Genomic DNA, 17,881 nt, shown 5'->3' with positions numbered 1-17,881 from the left:
GATCTTAATGCTTTCGCTATGACTTCAGTTAAATGAAGCTTAGAAATAATACATTAGCAAATTAAAATATGCAGAATATTTATGCTAGCAACTGTTAATCTAAAGATGAACATGACTCTGCTCACACAGAATGGGGAACAAAAATATTAATAACAAAATACCCTGTTTCTTCATCTGTTCTGAAATATTTTCAATTCCACTGATTATGTGAAACAAATCTAATTGTGAAAATATGTTCTAAACTTAATCAACTGGTTGTTGTATGTACATATATAGGGAAAACAAGTATGCATACTGAACACATCACACATATATGCACATGCTTACATGTATGCACACACCCATTTGACATCCTCAGTTAAGAGTCACCTAAAAACTTTTAATTATAATAATCTGTTTTTTATAAGGCTTTCTTATTAAATCGTTAATTTATAGCAATAGCTTTTCATGAATATTCGCCAGTCTTAAAAATGAACTGAAAGTTTAGTTTTCTATTTCTTATGGCTATGTATGAAATATATAAACTTTGTAATATAAAAATTTTAGCTCTGCCGAAACCGGTTTGGCTCAGTGGATTGAGCATCGGCCTGCGGACTAAAAGGTCCCAGGTTGGATTCTGGTCAAGGGCACGTACCTTGGTTGCGGGCACATCCCTAGTAGGGGATGTGCAAGAGGCAACATTCATTCTCATCAATGTTTCTGACTCTCTATCCCTCTCTCTTCCCCTCTGTGAAAAATCAATAAAATATATATTTTTAAAAATTTAGCTCTGCATTTTATAACATGTAAAGACATATATATATTTCATTTAAGCCTTTATTAATCTCTTAAGTACCAGGTGTGACTGTTTAGATAGGAAAAATTATAGCCTTCAATAAAATATGTAAAGTTAGAATTAATCATAAGAGGCTAAGTTTCAAGACTCTGACTTTAATTTTTAAATTTTACACATAAAGGAGTTAGAGCTAAGGGTACAGGGATGTGAGGTGTAAGCTTCTAAAACATACCTGTGTTGTATGAGATCTCTTGCAAGTTTATACAGATACCTGCTGTCAAATTTTCCATTTCAATGATTAAACATGGTGTGGGAACCACACCAGAGGCACCTGATAGTCAAGGCTAATTAAAGCACAGAGGCCTTGTTGTCAATACAATGGATTGTCCAAGGCCACAGCATCTCATGGCATCCTGTGCCTTTCTATAACCAAAGTGATTGATGTCACTATTCTTTGTCTAAGGAGTAATACACAGCTTACTGGCTAACTAGCAGGGAGAGTGTGTGAAGAAGATGAAGCTGGAGAAAGGGAGCTGAGAGCTGGTAGTGCTATACCTGAGCTCAGAGATAGCTACTATGTTAACCACCCTGTGTGCTGGGCCAGTGAAGCTCAGAGGTGGTTACTATGTGAGGCTACAGAGATCAGCTAGTGTGCTGGGCTGGGCAGACAGGAGAAGCTACTGAGCCAGAGAGCTTATGTACCGCTACAATGTGAGGCAGTGTGGCTGCTCAGGTAATAGCTGTGGGCACAGAGATTAATGCTGCTTTGTAGGAAAGATGCATTTACCAGCCAGTGTATGGCTGCCTATATAGAATTGCTGTGAAAGACTGTGTTGTCTGATGACTATGTGGCCACTGGCTTCTGCAATACAGACTCATTCTTATAAACCTACAACTTCTCGTGCTTCTCAGCCTGCCCCGCTGCCGTAAACGGAATCATCCTTATAGCAGCAGTGCTCATGCAGTGATCCCGCTGTCTCTGACACAAGGCCCACCATCTTTGATAAGAGAAACTGATTCCCATCTTAAAAAATCAAGTAAACATGTAGTTTTTATTGTGTGTTCAAATATAGACTAATAGTCTAAGAGATAAATATGCAGTTTGAAATCTGTGGTAAAATGTTTAAATCATACTTTCAGCACCAGTTATGCTTAGCTTTGTTTAAATTCAGTAAATTAGATTTTAAAAAAAAATTGATCCCTAACATCACATTATATGATTAAAGCAATGATACATGCTTACTTTGAAAATGTTGACTTGAGAGGCAGAAAATGATAACTACTAGTGATTAAAGGATGGTTCAAGGAGATCTTGAGAAAAGCAGTTCACAAATGTATTAATTACTTGGTAACATATAAGTAGACAATGAATATTATAAAGCAAAATGTTAACAGAGTAATAAGGAACTGAAACAAGTTATTGAAAAACCTGTTCTATTTATAGAAAGTCATATACAACGCATGAAAATATATAAATATCTGTTCTCTGCCTTCTGCTTATGGTGTGGGTCTTTGAGCTTTGAAGAGTCAAATGCACTGTAATAATCAGTTGTACTTTAAAATTAAAGCTTAAAACATTTCAAAGTAATCTCTACTTGAGATAAAAAGATGAAAATATTAGCTTAATTTTCTCACCAAATGATATTAATTTTAAGAATGATCTGACATTGATTAGCCCATAGGTTTGTAACTTTCATTTTTAGTACAATGTAATCCTTAGGGATGATGATAACTGGACACTGAAAAATTTATTTCCCAAGAGCTACTGTCTTGAAGCAGTTCTGATAAGTTAACCTTGCTGGGACAATATCCCATCTCTCTAAACAGGATTACATAGCTTATGACATGGCTACATTTAAATCTTTATTTTGCAAAACTTATGTAATAATTTCAACAAAAGTTTAAAAAATAGAAAAACAATAAAATCAATAAACATATCCTCAGGTGAGGTTAGATAGATAAAATAAAAAACAACAACCCTAAATAATAGGGGTGGTAGCCTAACTAAATCTTAAAATGGTTTTAAATCACTTCGCTTTTATTTTTCAAAATGATATATACAGAGGTGGGCAAAAATAGATTTACAGTCGTAATACCAATACATAAACAATATTTAATAAACTAGTGCCCCAGTGCACAAATTCATTCACATTGAAAGGAAATTAATTAGAAGGTGGCCTGTGGGGCGAGACTGGGCAAGACAGGCTGGACACGCCCTGGAGCCAACCTCCCGTGGTCCCTCTCCAGCCTGCTGCACCTGAGGCAACGCCAGGGCTCCAAGGTTGTCTGTGCAATGAGCAGGGTCCCTCCAGCAGGTGGGGTCTCTCTGTCTGGCCCGTGGGGATCAGGCCAAAACTGGCTCTCTGATATCCCCCGAGGGGTCCTGAATTGTGAGAGGGTGTTTCTCGGGTGAAGCACCCGGAATTGGGCTGCCTCCAATCTGGGTCTGGATGTGTCATCTGAGAACTGCTGCTGCCAAGTCACTGCAGCTCAGCAGTTCCTGCGTTGAGCATCTGCCCCCTGGGTGTCAGTGTGGGTCATACCTATTGGCCGGCCTGACAGTCAGATGGTCAGTTAGCCATATATGTGTGTGTGTGTGTGTGTGTGTGTGTGTGTGTGTGTATATATATATATATATATATATATATATATATATATATATATTACAAGAATACACTCTGTGTTCCATGTACTCACAACTTTGCCCACCCTTGTATGTAGAGAAACTTTATTCCTAAAGAATGAAAGTTGATATCTTTTAATCTGACAAAGAAAGAAAATCTCCAAGTTAATATTGACACAAAATCATGAGTAAACCTCCTTTGACTCTCCACTCCAGCAAAACACAGTTATTATGCTATCCTCATTACTTATTTTGTATTTTGTTTAAACTGAATATTGTGGAATAAAATTGCCCTTTTTTCTAGATCATTGGTATGTCAATCTAAGTAGTAAGACAAATGTATAAACAGAATATTTATCAGAAATTTGGAACTGATTCCACGATTTATACAGAAAATATTAACATTTCATGATGATTAAAAGTGAATTGAATTCTTCAAATATGATAACCTGCCAAGTATCTCACTATAAGTAAGATTAATCACAGCCCTGAATGCTCAAGTATCTTACTGCAAAAAAGAATGATTACTGATTATCATTCTAAAATTTTATATTATTTTAACAATTTAATGTCAGTAGAAAAATTGAAATATAGAATAAAATATTTTCCAATTCTCCCACAAATCCTTACATTATATTTACATTTTAGGGACATTCTGAATGTTGGCCACATTTTAAACTAACAAAATCACTAAAATACCTATTGCTATTTCTTTACAAAAGAGATACAAAAATTAAGGAATTTAAAAAAAAAAGTTTCAAAACTAATATTAGTTAAAAACCCTTATTTTCTACTATAGATATAATTATAATATTATGTAATTTCATCTACCTATTTATTTATTTATTTAATCTTTATTGTTGAAAGTATTACATAGGTCCTCCTTTTCCCCCACATTAATCTCTTCCAACCCAGACCCTGCACCTTCCCCCCAGACCTCTACCATCCCATTCTGAGCCCATGAGTTATGCATATATGCATACAAGTTCATTGGTTGATCTCTTCCCACCCACATTCCCCTGGCTTCCCTTTGAGGTTCAACAGTCTGTTCATGCTTCTATGTCTCTATTTACCCTTTTAATGAAAATATAGCTTGCATACATAATACAGTCAAAAGATAAGGATGTATTCTGTGCTAAAAACTATTTCAGCTGTAATCACAACAGAAGCATAAACAATTTATCTCTCTCTCTTAACCTATGAGGTATAATTATTTATTTTAAGAGTGTTCTGTAAGTTGGAATTTTTCACAATACCTTCTATATACATGCTGAATGATGTGACTAATATTGAATAAATTGTGCTTTTTGAAAGCAGATATTAATTTACCTACACAATATTTGTTCGACATAACTCATTTTCTTTAAATCACTTTTACTCTATATAAATTTTTATTTGAAACTCTGGCATTTATATCAGATAAATCTACATATGCCAAGAATAAACTCACAATTACAATTAAGAAAGTATAAATTGGAACTTATTTTAGGAGTTATATTAAAACCATACTTAGGAAGTTATTTTGTTTCTTCATCTAATTCAACAAGAACAACTTTTGATTAACATATGCAGATGAGAAAAGTTAATAAAATTTTAGAAGTCTGTAATCTATTATAAATTTCTAATAAAAGTATTAGATATTGTTACAAATAAAAATAGATTAAAATAATTCTTTCATGTCACATGCTTTGCAATAAATTCCCCATCTATTATTATGGTTGATCTTTGATGAATCTATGAACAATCAGAGATCATTTACAAGTGTTGTTTATGCCTATAAGAATTTTTTGTATCTATTTCATTCATAAGATTATTAAAGAATCCTGTGACTTAAAGAACGAAAAAAAACCAAAACTTAAGGATCATTAGTAAATCTTCCCTAACCCATCGTAGAAAATTTTCTATAGAATTACCTCCTCCAAAGAGAATGTTATTTTCTGGGAAACTCTTTTGACTTACCAGTCATTTGTAATTTGCTTTAAAATGTAATTATTATTATAGATATAGGTAATTTCCAATCATTATAACTTAAAATTTAAACATTCACTTATTTAAATATCATTCATAAATTTACAATTATATAAAATTAGGTTTTTTGATCTTCAAATTTCTTAAATATTTCACAATTCTCTATGTACTTAGAAATTAACATGAATTTAAAATTTCAAATGTTTGTGTCTCTAGGCAAAAGAATTATCCATATGATATATATTGTTAAACTTTCCAATACTTTCAAGTATTTTAGGTGAAATATGTATGTAAAATAAAAGTGTATAAATATTAAATATATTAAGGTAAAATATTTGAGTATTTTATTTTATAACAAGGTTAGCTAGTACATGTGTCAAAAGTGATACATGATAACATCTGGACAGAATAATTAAGATTGTCCAGTTAACTACAATATGCTATCATACTGTAGGAATAGAAAAATGAATGCCTCTGCTTTCTTGTTGCATAGCAACACAACAAGAGCTCGGTGGTAGTGGAGCCCCATCTTGGTTCCAATGCATGACTCAGAAAGAGCAACGATACATAACCACATATCTGGAAATTGTAAGGTAGAACGAATTAAATGAATGAAACACCTCCAATGCCTTAGTTATTTACCGCATTGAAAAAAATCCCTCTCTGAAGCATTTTATTAAAAATAAATCATTGATAGTGGAAACTCAAATATAAGGAACAATCTATAATAATAAAATCATAATGTGCAAATTAGACCAATGTCCTTCCAGATGGCCTTCCGGACAAAGCCGGGCTGTGAGGGAAGCCGGGTCCGGGGTGCCTGCAGGCGGCCGGAGGGAAGCCCCGGTCCCAGATGCCAGAGAGAAGCCAGTGCCGGCAGGCTGGGGAAGGAAGGCCTACTCTTGCACAGATTTCATGCATCAGGCCCCCAGTATAATATGAAAACATCAAGATAAAAAGTAATAGATGGTAATACAAATTACTGAGTCTTTAACCAGTATGAAAAATACAATGCCTGGATAGAAAGATAGTTTGATACTTGAAAATTCAAAAGGTAATACTAGTCTGTACTCAGTGTTTTCTAGATTTTAGAGGAATATACATTGTTAAGATGGATATTCTTCATACACCTGGAAGCAATGGGGCAAAGTGGTAACAACCCAAGACTGGGAATAACTAAGCAGAGATTCAGCATAGACTCATCATCATTCATCAATGCTGCCTTGGTCAATTGTTGATATATCTCTCCACTATGGAGTTTTTATTTATAAGCTGAAGAGATTTCTTAGAGTAACCTCCTGCTGTTTTAATCTATGATTCTAATATTAGTTCAGAGTGTACTGGTATTGGTAAAGTGATTTTTAAAAATTTTTTTTTCACATTTTCAAAAAATAGAAAACTACAATGCTCTCTTTACTCTGTTCCTAATATCCAGCATTTTTAAATTTGCCAAATACCAAGACTATATATATTAAGAGAGAAAAAATGATTACTTGTATTTTATATTATGTTCTGTTGTTTATTTTCCAATTAAAATATAACATATTCTTTGCATGTATATTTTTATTTTTAGAGTCACAGAAGGGAAATAAACAACTTTGATATAATAGGTATATGCCTACTACACATATACAATATATGTAAATAAAGATTGAATATTTTAAAATATTTTAACTACATGTAATGCCTTAGTTTTGGGTCATTTTCCTGGAATAAGATGATTTCAATTTGCAAGGGTAGAAATATGTCAAATTGTTTCCCTTGTGCCCATGTATGATTCTTTGAATGTAAAAGACTTTACTATAATAATATGAACAATAAAACAAAGATAACATCTACCTAGCATGAGAAACATAAAACACAACAATAATACACATCAATTAAAAATACCATGTTGTCTTATGCGCTTCTAAAGAAAATAACCTGTGTTTTGGTAGATGATTGAATTGGAATGCTGACATAGGTGAAATAGGTAAACTGTATACATAATTTCTCAAACCTCACTGTAGCCCAAACCACAAGACTATTTCTTGTTTTAGCAGCTGATTTTCACTGGACTGTCAAAAATAAAACTCAGGATTTCCCACCACAGACATCACTTTCATTGTCAAAACTGCCAAGTCCCAGGGTAACACGGAAAATATTACTCAGATATTTGACAGATAAGAAAACCAGGCTCCTGATGAAAGGATCTGTCATTTTACCTGGTCCTTTTGTGTTACACAGGGGTAAATAGTTCTTTAAAATGCATTTTGGTTTTTAATTCTGATTCCTCCAGAGGTGCAGCTAACATGATCTTCCAGAAAAGCAGCCCATGCAATGAAGAATTCTCTGGGAAATAACAAAATCACTCCCTGCGCATCTTGTTGTTTATCCTAGAGATCTCTATCTACTTATCCATAATTATTCATTATTCTAATTACACTGGTGTTAACAAAATCTTGAAAGGTTTGATGTGGCACAAATGCTAAATTGAACATCAATTTTTGATGGTCTCTCTCATATTGTTTTTCAGTGGAAACGTTCATATATTTTAAAGTCTATAAAATAAATTACAATAGTCAGGAGGCATATCCTATATCACATGTGTCAAACACAAGGCCCGCGGGCCAAATCCGGCTGGCCAGGCCTTGCAATGTGGCCCGCACTGCACTGTCATCACTGCACTCCGCTGTCAGTTTATGACATTTGTCAGTTTATGACTGTTCAGTAAACCATTCGGCCCGCGATTTAGGCTGGATTTAGATTTTGGCCCCTTCTCTGATTGAGTTCGACACCCCTATCCTATATAATAAAAGACTAATATGCAAATGTACTGGACGGTTGGATGATTGATCGCTATGACATGCACTGACAACCAGGGGGCAGACACTCAATGCAGGTGCTGCCCTCTGGTGGTCATTGTGCTCCCACAGGGGGAGCGCTGCTCAGCCAGAAGTTGGGCTCATGACTGGTGAATGCCTCTCCCTCCTCCGCAGCAGTAGGACATCCCCTGAGGGCTCCCAGACTGCTAGAGGGCACAGGTCGGGATGAGTGACTCCCCCTGAGTACACGAATTTCATGCACCAGACCTCTAGTATATCCATAAAGAAAAAAAATCAAAATGCCTACCATGGCTAGACATCTGCTTGCCTTCTATTCTCATCAACACTTCCCTCTACAAATTCAGGAGGAAAGGGAATTTTTGTACTTTTTGATGGGGCATTTCTTGCAAATTGAATTTTGGTTAATATGTGTTAAAAATCTTGAAGTGTTAAAAGCCTGTAATACTATTATAAATAACCACACTTGAATCAGCAGGACAAAAAATAGGGTAAATAAACAAGGGTTTTAAATTGTTTTATATGGGCTGCTTCATCTTCTATATCTCTAAAATTTAAAGAGAAGGCCAAAATGACAACTATATACAATTTCAGTTTGTGGGGAGGAAAAAAAAGGATAAATCAGATATTTTTAGTAATGGAGCTCTAAATATTTATGAGTAAACATTCATAAATATTCATAAGAAGTGATCAGGAAAAGCACTGCCCTGGGAAATTAAGAAATTTGAACCTTTAAAATCTTCACATACAATAATAGGATATAAATTACCTGATCTAATATTTACTAAGTATGCATATAATAAAGATGTAAATAAAATTGAAAACCTTTACTACTTAATGGTAGTTAAAATAATGCTGGTTCCTAAGAACACACAAGTTATTCATTATTAGCAAAAATCAAGTAACCTATTTGTCCTTATAGTATGTTTCACAAATAGGGTATGCTATTAAAATAGTTATGCAAATACCACCTATACAATAACTAATGCAACAAAAAATTATTAAATAATTTTATATGCACTTCAACTAAATAATATTAATGCTAATAGTTCCACAGCAATTATATTTTGTATGACTTAGCATTCAAACTGTTCTTGCCAATATTTAAGGAATTATAGGTAATTTATTTGAGCATTTTAAATAAAAATCTGCACTTTAAAATATACTTGACTAGAGACAGTTCTTAAATACCCCTATTACCTTGTTACAATAAAGAAATTTTATTACTGAAACAGAAAAACAAAAAGCAAAAAATGCTATTAACTTTTTGTTCCTGTTCAAATCATTTAATCACTTGATGTCTAATTACCTTTTATTCTCTGTATGAAGAACATAGTTTTCATGATAAAGGAAATTCATATTTGTAGGAAAAAGTTGTATGATGTTTTGTTATAATTCAAAATTGCTTCCAAAATCCAAAAATAATGCACTTATATCTAAAGGCATATAAATTAGATACTTATTATAATAATAACATTTTTTTCTCACCTGAAGTCATTTAATTTCTGGTTCTGTTTTGATCTTCTTATAGCATTATTTCGATGCCCCCAAACTACATTCATGAGCTCTTTAAAACTGTCCAAGAAATGTAGCAGAGATGGAAAAATTGGCTTACTTTTAGAATGAATAATTTAAAATATGCCTACAAAGCAGTTTGTGAAGCCTAAAATGATATGCTCTTTCCACTTTTAATTTTAACATAAAAGTGGCAGGCAAGAGATAAACTGTAATATGAACATTTACAGTACCTCAGTTAACTTATCAACCCCAAGAATCTGTTGTGCTTATTTAAATACACTGGCTTTGTTTTCTCAAGTTGCACGGTAGTTGGAGGGCAAGCCAGGTATTGGAAGATTTAGCTGCCTGGTGAAAAGTCAGGTCCTCGGGGGCAGTAGGACCCCTACGTGGGCCCCTCCCAGATACTGGTGTTGTGAGTGGTGGATGTCACAGCAACATGGACATTTGACAGGACCTGGGCTGTGTAGGCAGAACCTGGTTCTGCCTCAAAGCGGCTTTGTTATTCTGGCATTCCACTTCACCCCTCGGACCCTCTTCCTAATAAAACAGGAGATGACGCCTTCCTCACAGTTGTGCGCCTAGTGTTATAAGTATGTGGTATTGCAGGCACAGTAGATACGAATGAATGCTGTTTGAATGTTGAAGAACCTGTTAGAGCAAAGTGGTTGAGAACAAGGTCTCTGGAGTGAGGCCAGAGGCTACTTCCCTGTTCTACCACTTACCACATTTATGACTGATAAAGAGTCACATTTTTCATTTTTCTAAACTTTAGCTTTCTTGGGTAGAAAATGAGGACATTAATGCTTATGTCTAAGGTTGTTAAAACTATTGCAAGATAAATATATAACCGTAGAGTCACTGACATAAAGTGCTCATTAAATTCTATTTACCAATGAAAATGTTAATAGTATATTTACACCTCTCTTCCTGTGCTTTGTATTACAAATATGTATATGCTGGAATTTGTAAAATTACAAATATGTATGTGCTGGAAAATTACATACTGGCAACTAACTGTCCCAGTTTGCCCAGAAGTATTCTGGTTTTAGCACTGAAAAGTCTTGCATCTCGGGGGAAATGTCTGAGTCCTCCACAAACTGGGACCACTGGTTGTCCTACCAGCTTAGCTACAATTCATCAAAAGCAAGCTCTCAGTAGGATCTCTGCATCCCGGACTGTCAGCTAGGTCTGGCATGCCCTTGTCCTCATCTACCGAGGGAGCTCTCAAGGTAAGTGAAATCTTAATATGATCGAACCTAATAAAGATCAGCTCACAGCAGCAGGGTTTCTATGCAAAACAAGTTCTTTTCTTCCTGATGGTGCATGTGAGCCTCAGATTTGACTTTGAAATATTTCCTGAACTTGCTTCTATCCCTTTTGGCTTTTCAAACTTCTTGTGGCTCAGCAATCCCCAAGAAGAGGGCAGCATCCTCTGCCCTATCTGGGTGCATTTTGGGACACGCCTCTTTGGTTGTCTTCAGCCACATGGTCTGTTCTGGGAAGCAGATTCACATCCTGTGTTCCAGGAAGACTCCGCAGAGTGAGGACACGTCTCAGTAACACAATGACCTTGTAAAAATGCAACTACAGGACATGCTCTGTAGAGAGCCTCTAAATGTGCATACTTCCTATACACTTTAGATTGTATTGCTTAGGGATTTTGCTTTGTTTTGATTAGCTAATTATAACTTTTGGCTAGTATTAATATGTAAGAGCTCTAAATGAATAATTATTTTGTTTTTCTTTCTTTCTTTTGGTTAAAATAATTAGGTCATGACTCATTTCCAATATAAACGTTTAATTTTTTTTATTATGCTAAAAGTTATCTTGCAAATACTAATAAATTCTTCTAAATCTAGGTACCAATGCACTGGCCATTTTTGTACTACAGAATCTACATTTGTGTCTCTGGCATCTGAATTAAAAATGAATGGTGGCCAGAAATCTATGAAAAGTCTAGGGACCAAAACATCTTAATCACATTGAATAATATTTTATATTTTATTAAGATATATTTATTGACTAGTATGTATGACATTATGCCAGAGTATGCATTATAGTTTGTAAATTCAAACTAAAATAGTAACTGAATATTAACTCACATTCCCACACTAGAACACTGAGATACATAAAACATACCTTAATAAACTAGGAGTTTTGGATAATGTATTTGGGATTCTATTAAAAAAGAATCTACTATTAGTATAGTGGAAGTAGGTTAAAAGTAAAACACCTGGCTCATATTCTACTATTCATCAGCAGTGTGAATGCGTCAATCTCTTGGGTCTTAATGGGTCTTAATCTCTCTAACCTGAGTTTATCATTCATAATAGGGATGATGCTACTCTCAGGACTTTTAGGGTTACTATGGACAACAAACTGATTCAATCATTAATCTGAAAACATTGAGTAAATGTGTTTTATTACATTATAAAGCATTATATAATCTTAAGTATTATAAGACTTATTTCATTAAGCAAAAACTCATGCTCAGATATTTAACTATCAGGACAAAAATGACACTGAATAGAAAATGGTGTGAGTGGCACATGAGAGTGGGATGAGGTGTGCATGTATTTGAAACTCAAGTCCAAAGCCAAAAAATCAAATGTGATCCAAAGACAGCAAGATAGGATGGTGACAATGTGCCAACACAGCAGCCCAAATGGTTTCCTTCCTCTGTCCCTTGGGAAGATAGAATTGATGGGCATTATAACAATATTGATATCATGAGGAGTAATATTTTGGCAGCTACCTCCTAGATGCACGACTGCATTGGGGACCAAACATTCAATACGATTAATGCTATCTAGAAGGGAAAATCCAGGGATTTTCTATTCCTTTGTACCAGATATTAACCTGAACAGAAAGTATGAACTAAATCCTTATCTATGAGAGCAGGGCAAACAAACAGAAATATATAAAATAATAATTGTTTTCTAGTTGTCAGTGTGCATAAATATTCTTAATTTTAATAGTTTCTTCTTTGACGTGAACTGCTCACAATACAAAGTAATACCAAATGTCCTACAAAATCACTGCAGGTAAAAAAAACTACTATTAAATAATTTTGCTCATTTCAATAAGTCTTTTTATATAACTTTCTCATATATTATGAAAGAAAGGAACACTTTTAAATGGTTAAAAAGTTACATTAATATTTACCTTTTGTGGAAGAGTTATATTTTTCTTGTTCTTCAATGAATTAAATGCACATAATGATGGAAACAAAAGAAAAAAATCAGCAAATTTATAGTTAGACATGAAAATGTGAATCAACACAATGGTATGAATAATAGAAAGGTATAACATGTAACGGTACATGATAAATTACAATGACATACATGAGGAAATCTCAAATATGGTTCTCAAATTAACCAAAGAACAAATGAATACAATTTTAGAGATTTAAAATATAAACAGAAACTGGAAAATTAATACATTTGGAATTTGAAAAGTATATTTTGTGGTATTTTTTTCTTGCTTTATAAGAATTAAAAATATTTCAGAATCAATTTTACTGAAACATTTTAATTTTAATCCATTGTGACTTTTTATTGTAAAACTATTTAAAATATATTTAATATTCATAACTAACATCTTTTATTTAAAATATAGCACTTTAGATAATTTGAAATTTAATATAATCAGTGATAAAAAAATTCCATTTTTTACTAAAAGTAGGCATTTTCTTTTCCATTATAAAAAATATTCTGTAACATTTTCCATATGGAAAATTCTTCCTTTTCAAATGAATGATAATAAAACATGTTATGGTGAAATTGTTCTTGGAGACTATATTTCTTAGACATTTCATAAAGCTTTACATCAACCTCCATGTTGGTACATTACTTACTGAGAAATAATAGTCTATCTAGGTATTTCTGAAGAGGAATATCATTAGAGTATGGGTAGCAGATATAATAACAAGACAAATATAAGTGGCACAGCATGTGTTAATTCATGAATAATCTTTAAATACATTTTTTATAAAAGACATCCAATTGAGAACAAAAAATATCATTTAGTTTCAGAAAAGTATCATACAACATTTTTATGCAAACAATATGTTGTTTTCAAGCCTTATTCTATATAAAGGTGACATTAGCATACAACATTGAAATATAACCAGTTAAGTTTCTTGAAAATCTTTGTTCTCAATTATCACAATACCATTTGAGTTGCCTAAATTTTAAGGCTATTTTTTTCCCCAGCTACTTTATCTCAAAATCTGTACTGTAATCGACCCTCTTCTTTTCCCCTAACAAAACTTTAACATAAATTCCACATGACATTCCTAAATCAAAAACAACACTGTGAAATACAGTGTTATAAAAAATTAAGTAAAAATGCTTTTTCAAATGATACAGTGGCCTTTAAAATAACACTTATCGCTTTTATAGTATAAAGAGTGAGTAGTAAAACTGAATTACAGAAAAATAAAACAAACAAACCAAAAAACCAAACTAATAATCTCAACATGAATCCTAAACACAACAATATGGACAACAGTATCCAAAAACTGTGTTTTAATAAAATTATTTATAACATTAACAAGAAGTTGTATCACTATCCAGGAATCTAAACCATTTGGAATATTAGCTCTTACCAATCAACTGCTTATCAGCTCAATTATTTTTTTAAAAATGAAAAATACCCTCTTAAAAATTAAAAAAACAAACAAAAAAGACTGGAAGGAAGGAAGCCAACTACAGTAGAGCCTTAATCAATTGCAAATAAACTGCATTAATCTTCAAAGAAATAGAACTAAAGTTTAACAAATAATATCAAAAGAAAAAAAATTAATCTGTAGCCCTAAGAACAACAATGCAGTCAATGTTAAGTAGAATATGCTAAATTCTTTCTAGTCCATGGATCAAGTTAGAAGTGTACTTTTAAAAATAAATTTTAGGATACACAAAGACTGTTCAGTTTGAAATAAGTCAGCAATAATATGATGGACATTTTTATCCAAAGCACATATTAAGCACATATCATAAAATAAACCAAATCTATTTTAATTACAGAAAAACACTGAGATATAAGATGTGTTGTTATATTCTCAATAGGTTGAATTTATATAACCATGAATTTCAGGAAACTCAAGTAAGTGGTTACTATTGTCTTTGTGATGTTAAATAGCAAAATAACGCCACCAATTTCATCCTCAGTCATTCATTTCTTACCACCTCAATTCAATCCTTACAAATTGATGATTTATCTGAAAGACAACTGTGAATATGAATATAATAAATAGTAATGTTGATATTAAATAGAACATGAGCTTTTTTAAACACTCAAACCCAGCATACAATCCAACTGATTTCAAAGATGCAATTCTTATTTTACAGAAATAATATAACTATAACCTCACTATATGAGAGTTATAAGCAGTACCCTTATTTGATTTGAACCTGAAGTGTTTCAGGAACTGGAGGAAATGCAAAGAATTTTAGGAACACATGACTTTTTAGATTTCAATCTTGAGCAAGATATGACCAGTAATACTAAGTTTGCAGCTAAACACCAAAATGCATGGTTTGTTTAGTTGTGCAACAGGAAGACATGACTTGATAATTTACATAAACACCAATTTTTTTTAAATCCATTTCATCTAGGCTATCGCTATTGCTAATTACAGTCTTAATAACACAAATTACAAATTCTCTTCTCAAAATGTTCCCAAGGAAAAAGAAAACATTAAACATATGAATGAGAATTCCAGGGAATTGCTATTTTAGAAAAGAAAACATTTCATATTTTCCCAATGAACTAGGTACCTGTATATGAAGTCTGCATAGCAAAGCATTACATATCAATGGGATGTATGACTTTTAAAAACAATACAAACCCAGAGATTACTAGAGCAGCATGCCTCTATGAATAAGCGGGTCCTTCTAAAAATCTACACTAATGTTTCTATAACCAAGTATTCTGCTTACCAATTCTGTCATATCAGTCTTGTAAACAATGCATTTATCTTTTTAGAACTCTTAACATTTTGTGATACATTCAATAGAGCACTTCAATTAGGTGAGGAAACAGGTACCCAACACTCTCAACTCAGAGTGGAATACAAGCAAACATCGCTAACAACCAACACTGCTGAAAAATTATTCAAGATGTTAACCTTTCAGTTGTTTCAAAAAAAATAAAGTTTTATAATACATGTCTTTTTTTTTTAATTGATTATGTCTTGAATGTGAGTCCATTGCATTTATGTTAGAACCCTAAATTAAAAATTATTCCAGGAAACTGCTTAACAATTCCCTGTTAAGATATGTGATAACATATACAGTACTGATAATACATCATCTCGCCTACTGAGAAATGGAATAGCACCTCAGGTCACATGGAGGACACAGTGACTATTTTAACCCAATATTTAAATTATCTTGCCAAGATATTTTAGGGAATTTATTTCCATTATCAAAATACTCCCACCCAATTCCAAAAAAATAAAACACAGTGTGTATATTCTTAAGAAAAAGTTTAAGTAACACAAACTGTTAACAAAACACTGAACTGTGTACTGTAAATCACTTTTTACCAAATTTATATAAAAACACAAGACCTTGAAAATAATTTCAAATAAAACACATTAGTAAAGACTTCTACGTGGTTAAGTATTTAATCAAGGACATATTTGAAAAACAAGGTCAAATAACTCTTCTTTTAACACAACATACCATAGTGCACTGAGGTTTTAAAAATATAATTTTCCTTCTTTGTCCTTTGTAAAAAAGGTATCTGCAGGGCTCAATCCATCCTTTCAATGTACCAACTAAAATTCATTCATTCACTCACTTAGCAAAAACACAGTCTCCATCATGAACCATTATAACTTGGTGCTGGGAATAAAATTCTAAGAAACTTAAATTCTTAGGATTCAGCAAACTACATGTAATCAAAATACTATTTGTTTACTAAAAGACATATCAAAAGAGGTGGTTCTCAAACCCAAGATTTTTGGACAATGATCTCTCTTTAGTGGATACCTTGTTCTATACTGCCGCTTCTCACTGGCACTTGTGGGAGCTGTCTGCCCCTCCGGCTGCTGAAGGAAGTGTCCGCAGGAGGAGAGTGGGATGGACTTCCTTGTCGGTGTGTCCTGGGAACAAACAACAAAGGGGGGAAATGAAACCATAAAATCCCAAGAGGGCCGGACAAAAACCTTTTCCTTCTTCCTGTCACTATTAATACAGTATAAAACCCCTAACGAGGTCTTTGGAAGAAAAATTAAATACTTTTTACTATATGTGTAAAACTATTACCCAAAGGGGCTAAAAGAGGTAGGCCAGTGTCTGTCACACAGTTCTGCATAATAAATTCCCGACCTGGGCAGACTCGGACTCACTTCTTTTCATGAACTTCCCATGAAGCTGTGGCTTTCTGTTAGGTTATCAATTTTTGGTCGTGCAGAGCCAAATATATGTACTCCCAGCCTCTGAATCTTCACAGCATGGGTACATTAGTTAAGAAAGGCTGTTACCTAAATGCTACTATTTAACTCACATTTTTACTGAGAATTATTTATAAGTGATAAAAACAGCTGTAGTTGCAGACTTTATATATATATATCATCACATACTTTATTTTTTAAATAGGAAAATATTAAAAGATTTAAAAATACATAACCTTGGACACGTGTTATGAAATTACAAATAAGAATGTTAGAAGCAGGCAGATATGTTACCACCGTGCAGGAGTAAGCTGACCTCCACCTGCTGGCATTGAAACATACTTTCTTTTCACTAAACACCTTTAAAACTAAGCTTTTACTAAGCACCTGTAAAATGTGTTTTTTTTTTTTTTTAATTTCTTATACTTTTTAAAGCAAATAGACATTTGATTCCACATGATATCTTATAAAGAACTCCATATACTTAAAAATTTATATATATATATATATGGATATGCCACAAACAGATGATGGAAGGACATAACACAGCCAAATTTAATCGTTAATGATAGCTAATTGGCAGAAACTAGAGAATACCACCAGCACAGTGGAAATAGATGCAAGTAAGAGAGGATGTGGGAGAGGTTCAAGTGTCACAAAGAGCGGAGTCAGAGTCATGGTGTCGTAATGAGTGAAAGCGTGGGGTGTTCGGGAAGGTACAACACCACACCAACACCCGAAGGCAGGACATGAATGCTGAGCTGGACACTGAA

At 33.3% G+C, this 17,881-nt stretch overlaps 1 protein-coding gene across 49 annotated transcripts in view; it reads right to left on the bottom strand.

The window, feature by feature from the left end:
- Positions 1-17,881, bottom strand: part of RIMS1 (regulating synaptic membrane exocytosis 1) — a 389,052-nt gene that overhangs the window by 69,676 nt on the left and 301,495 nt on the right. For 27 of the 49 annotated variants that reach the window (XM_084889208.1, XM_084889221.1, XM_084889224.1 and 24 more), the window contains 2 exons: positions 16,705-16,817; positions 12,872-12,901 (listed from right to left, as the gene is read on the bottom strand). In XM_084889208.1, coding sequence (XP_084745334.1) covers positions 12,872-12,901; positions 16,705-16,817 — 143 coding nt within the window. The remainder of the gene's footprint in view (positions 1-12,871; positions 12,902-16,704; positions 16,818-17,881) is intronic. The other 22 variants (XM_084889223.1, XM_084889204.1, XM_084889205.1 and 19 more) reach the window with 1 other exon arrangement.

Source organism: Pipistrellus hanaki, assembly GCF_964339955.1.
Source record: "Pipistrellus hanaki genome assembly, chromosome: 7".
NCBI lineage: Eukaryota > Metazoa > Chordata > Mammalia > Chiroptera > Vespertilionidae > Pipistrellus > Pipistrellus hanaki.
Note: the sequence above shows the minus strand (reverse complement) of the source record. Positions and strands in the feature narration are given on the sequence as shown.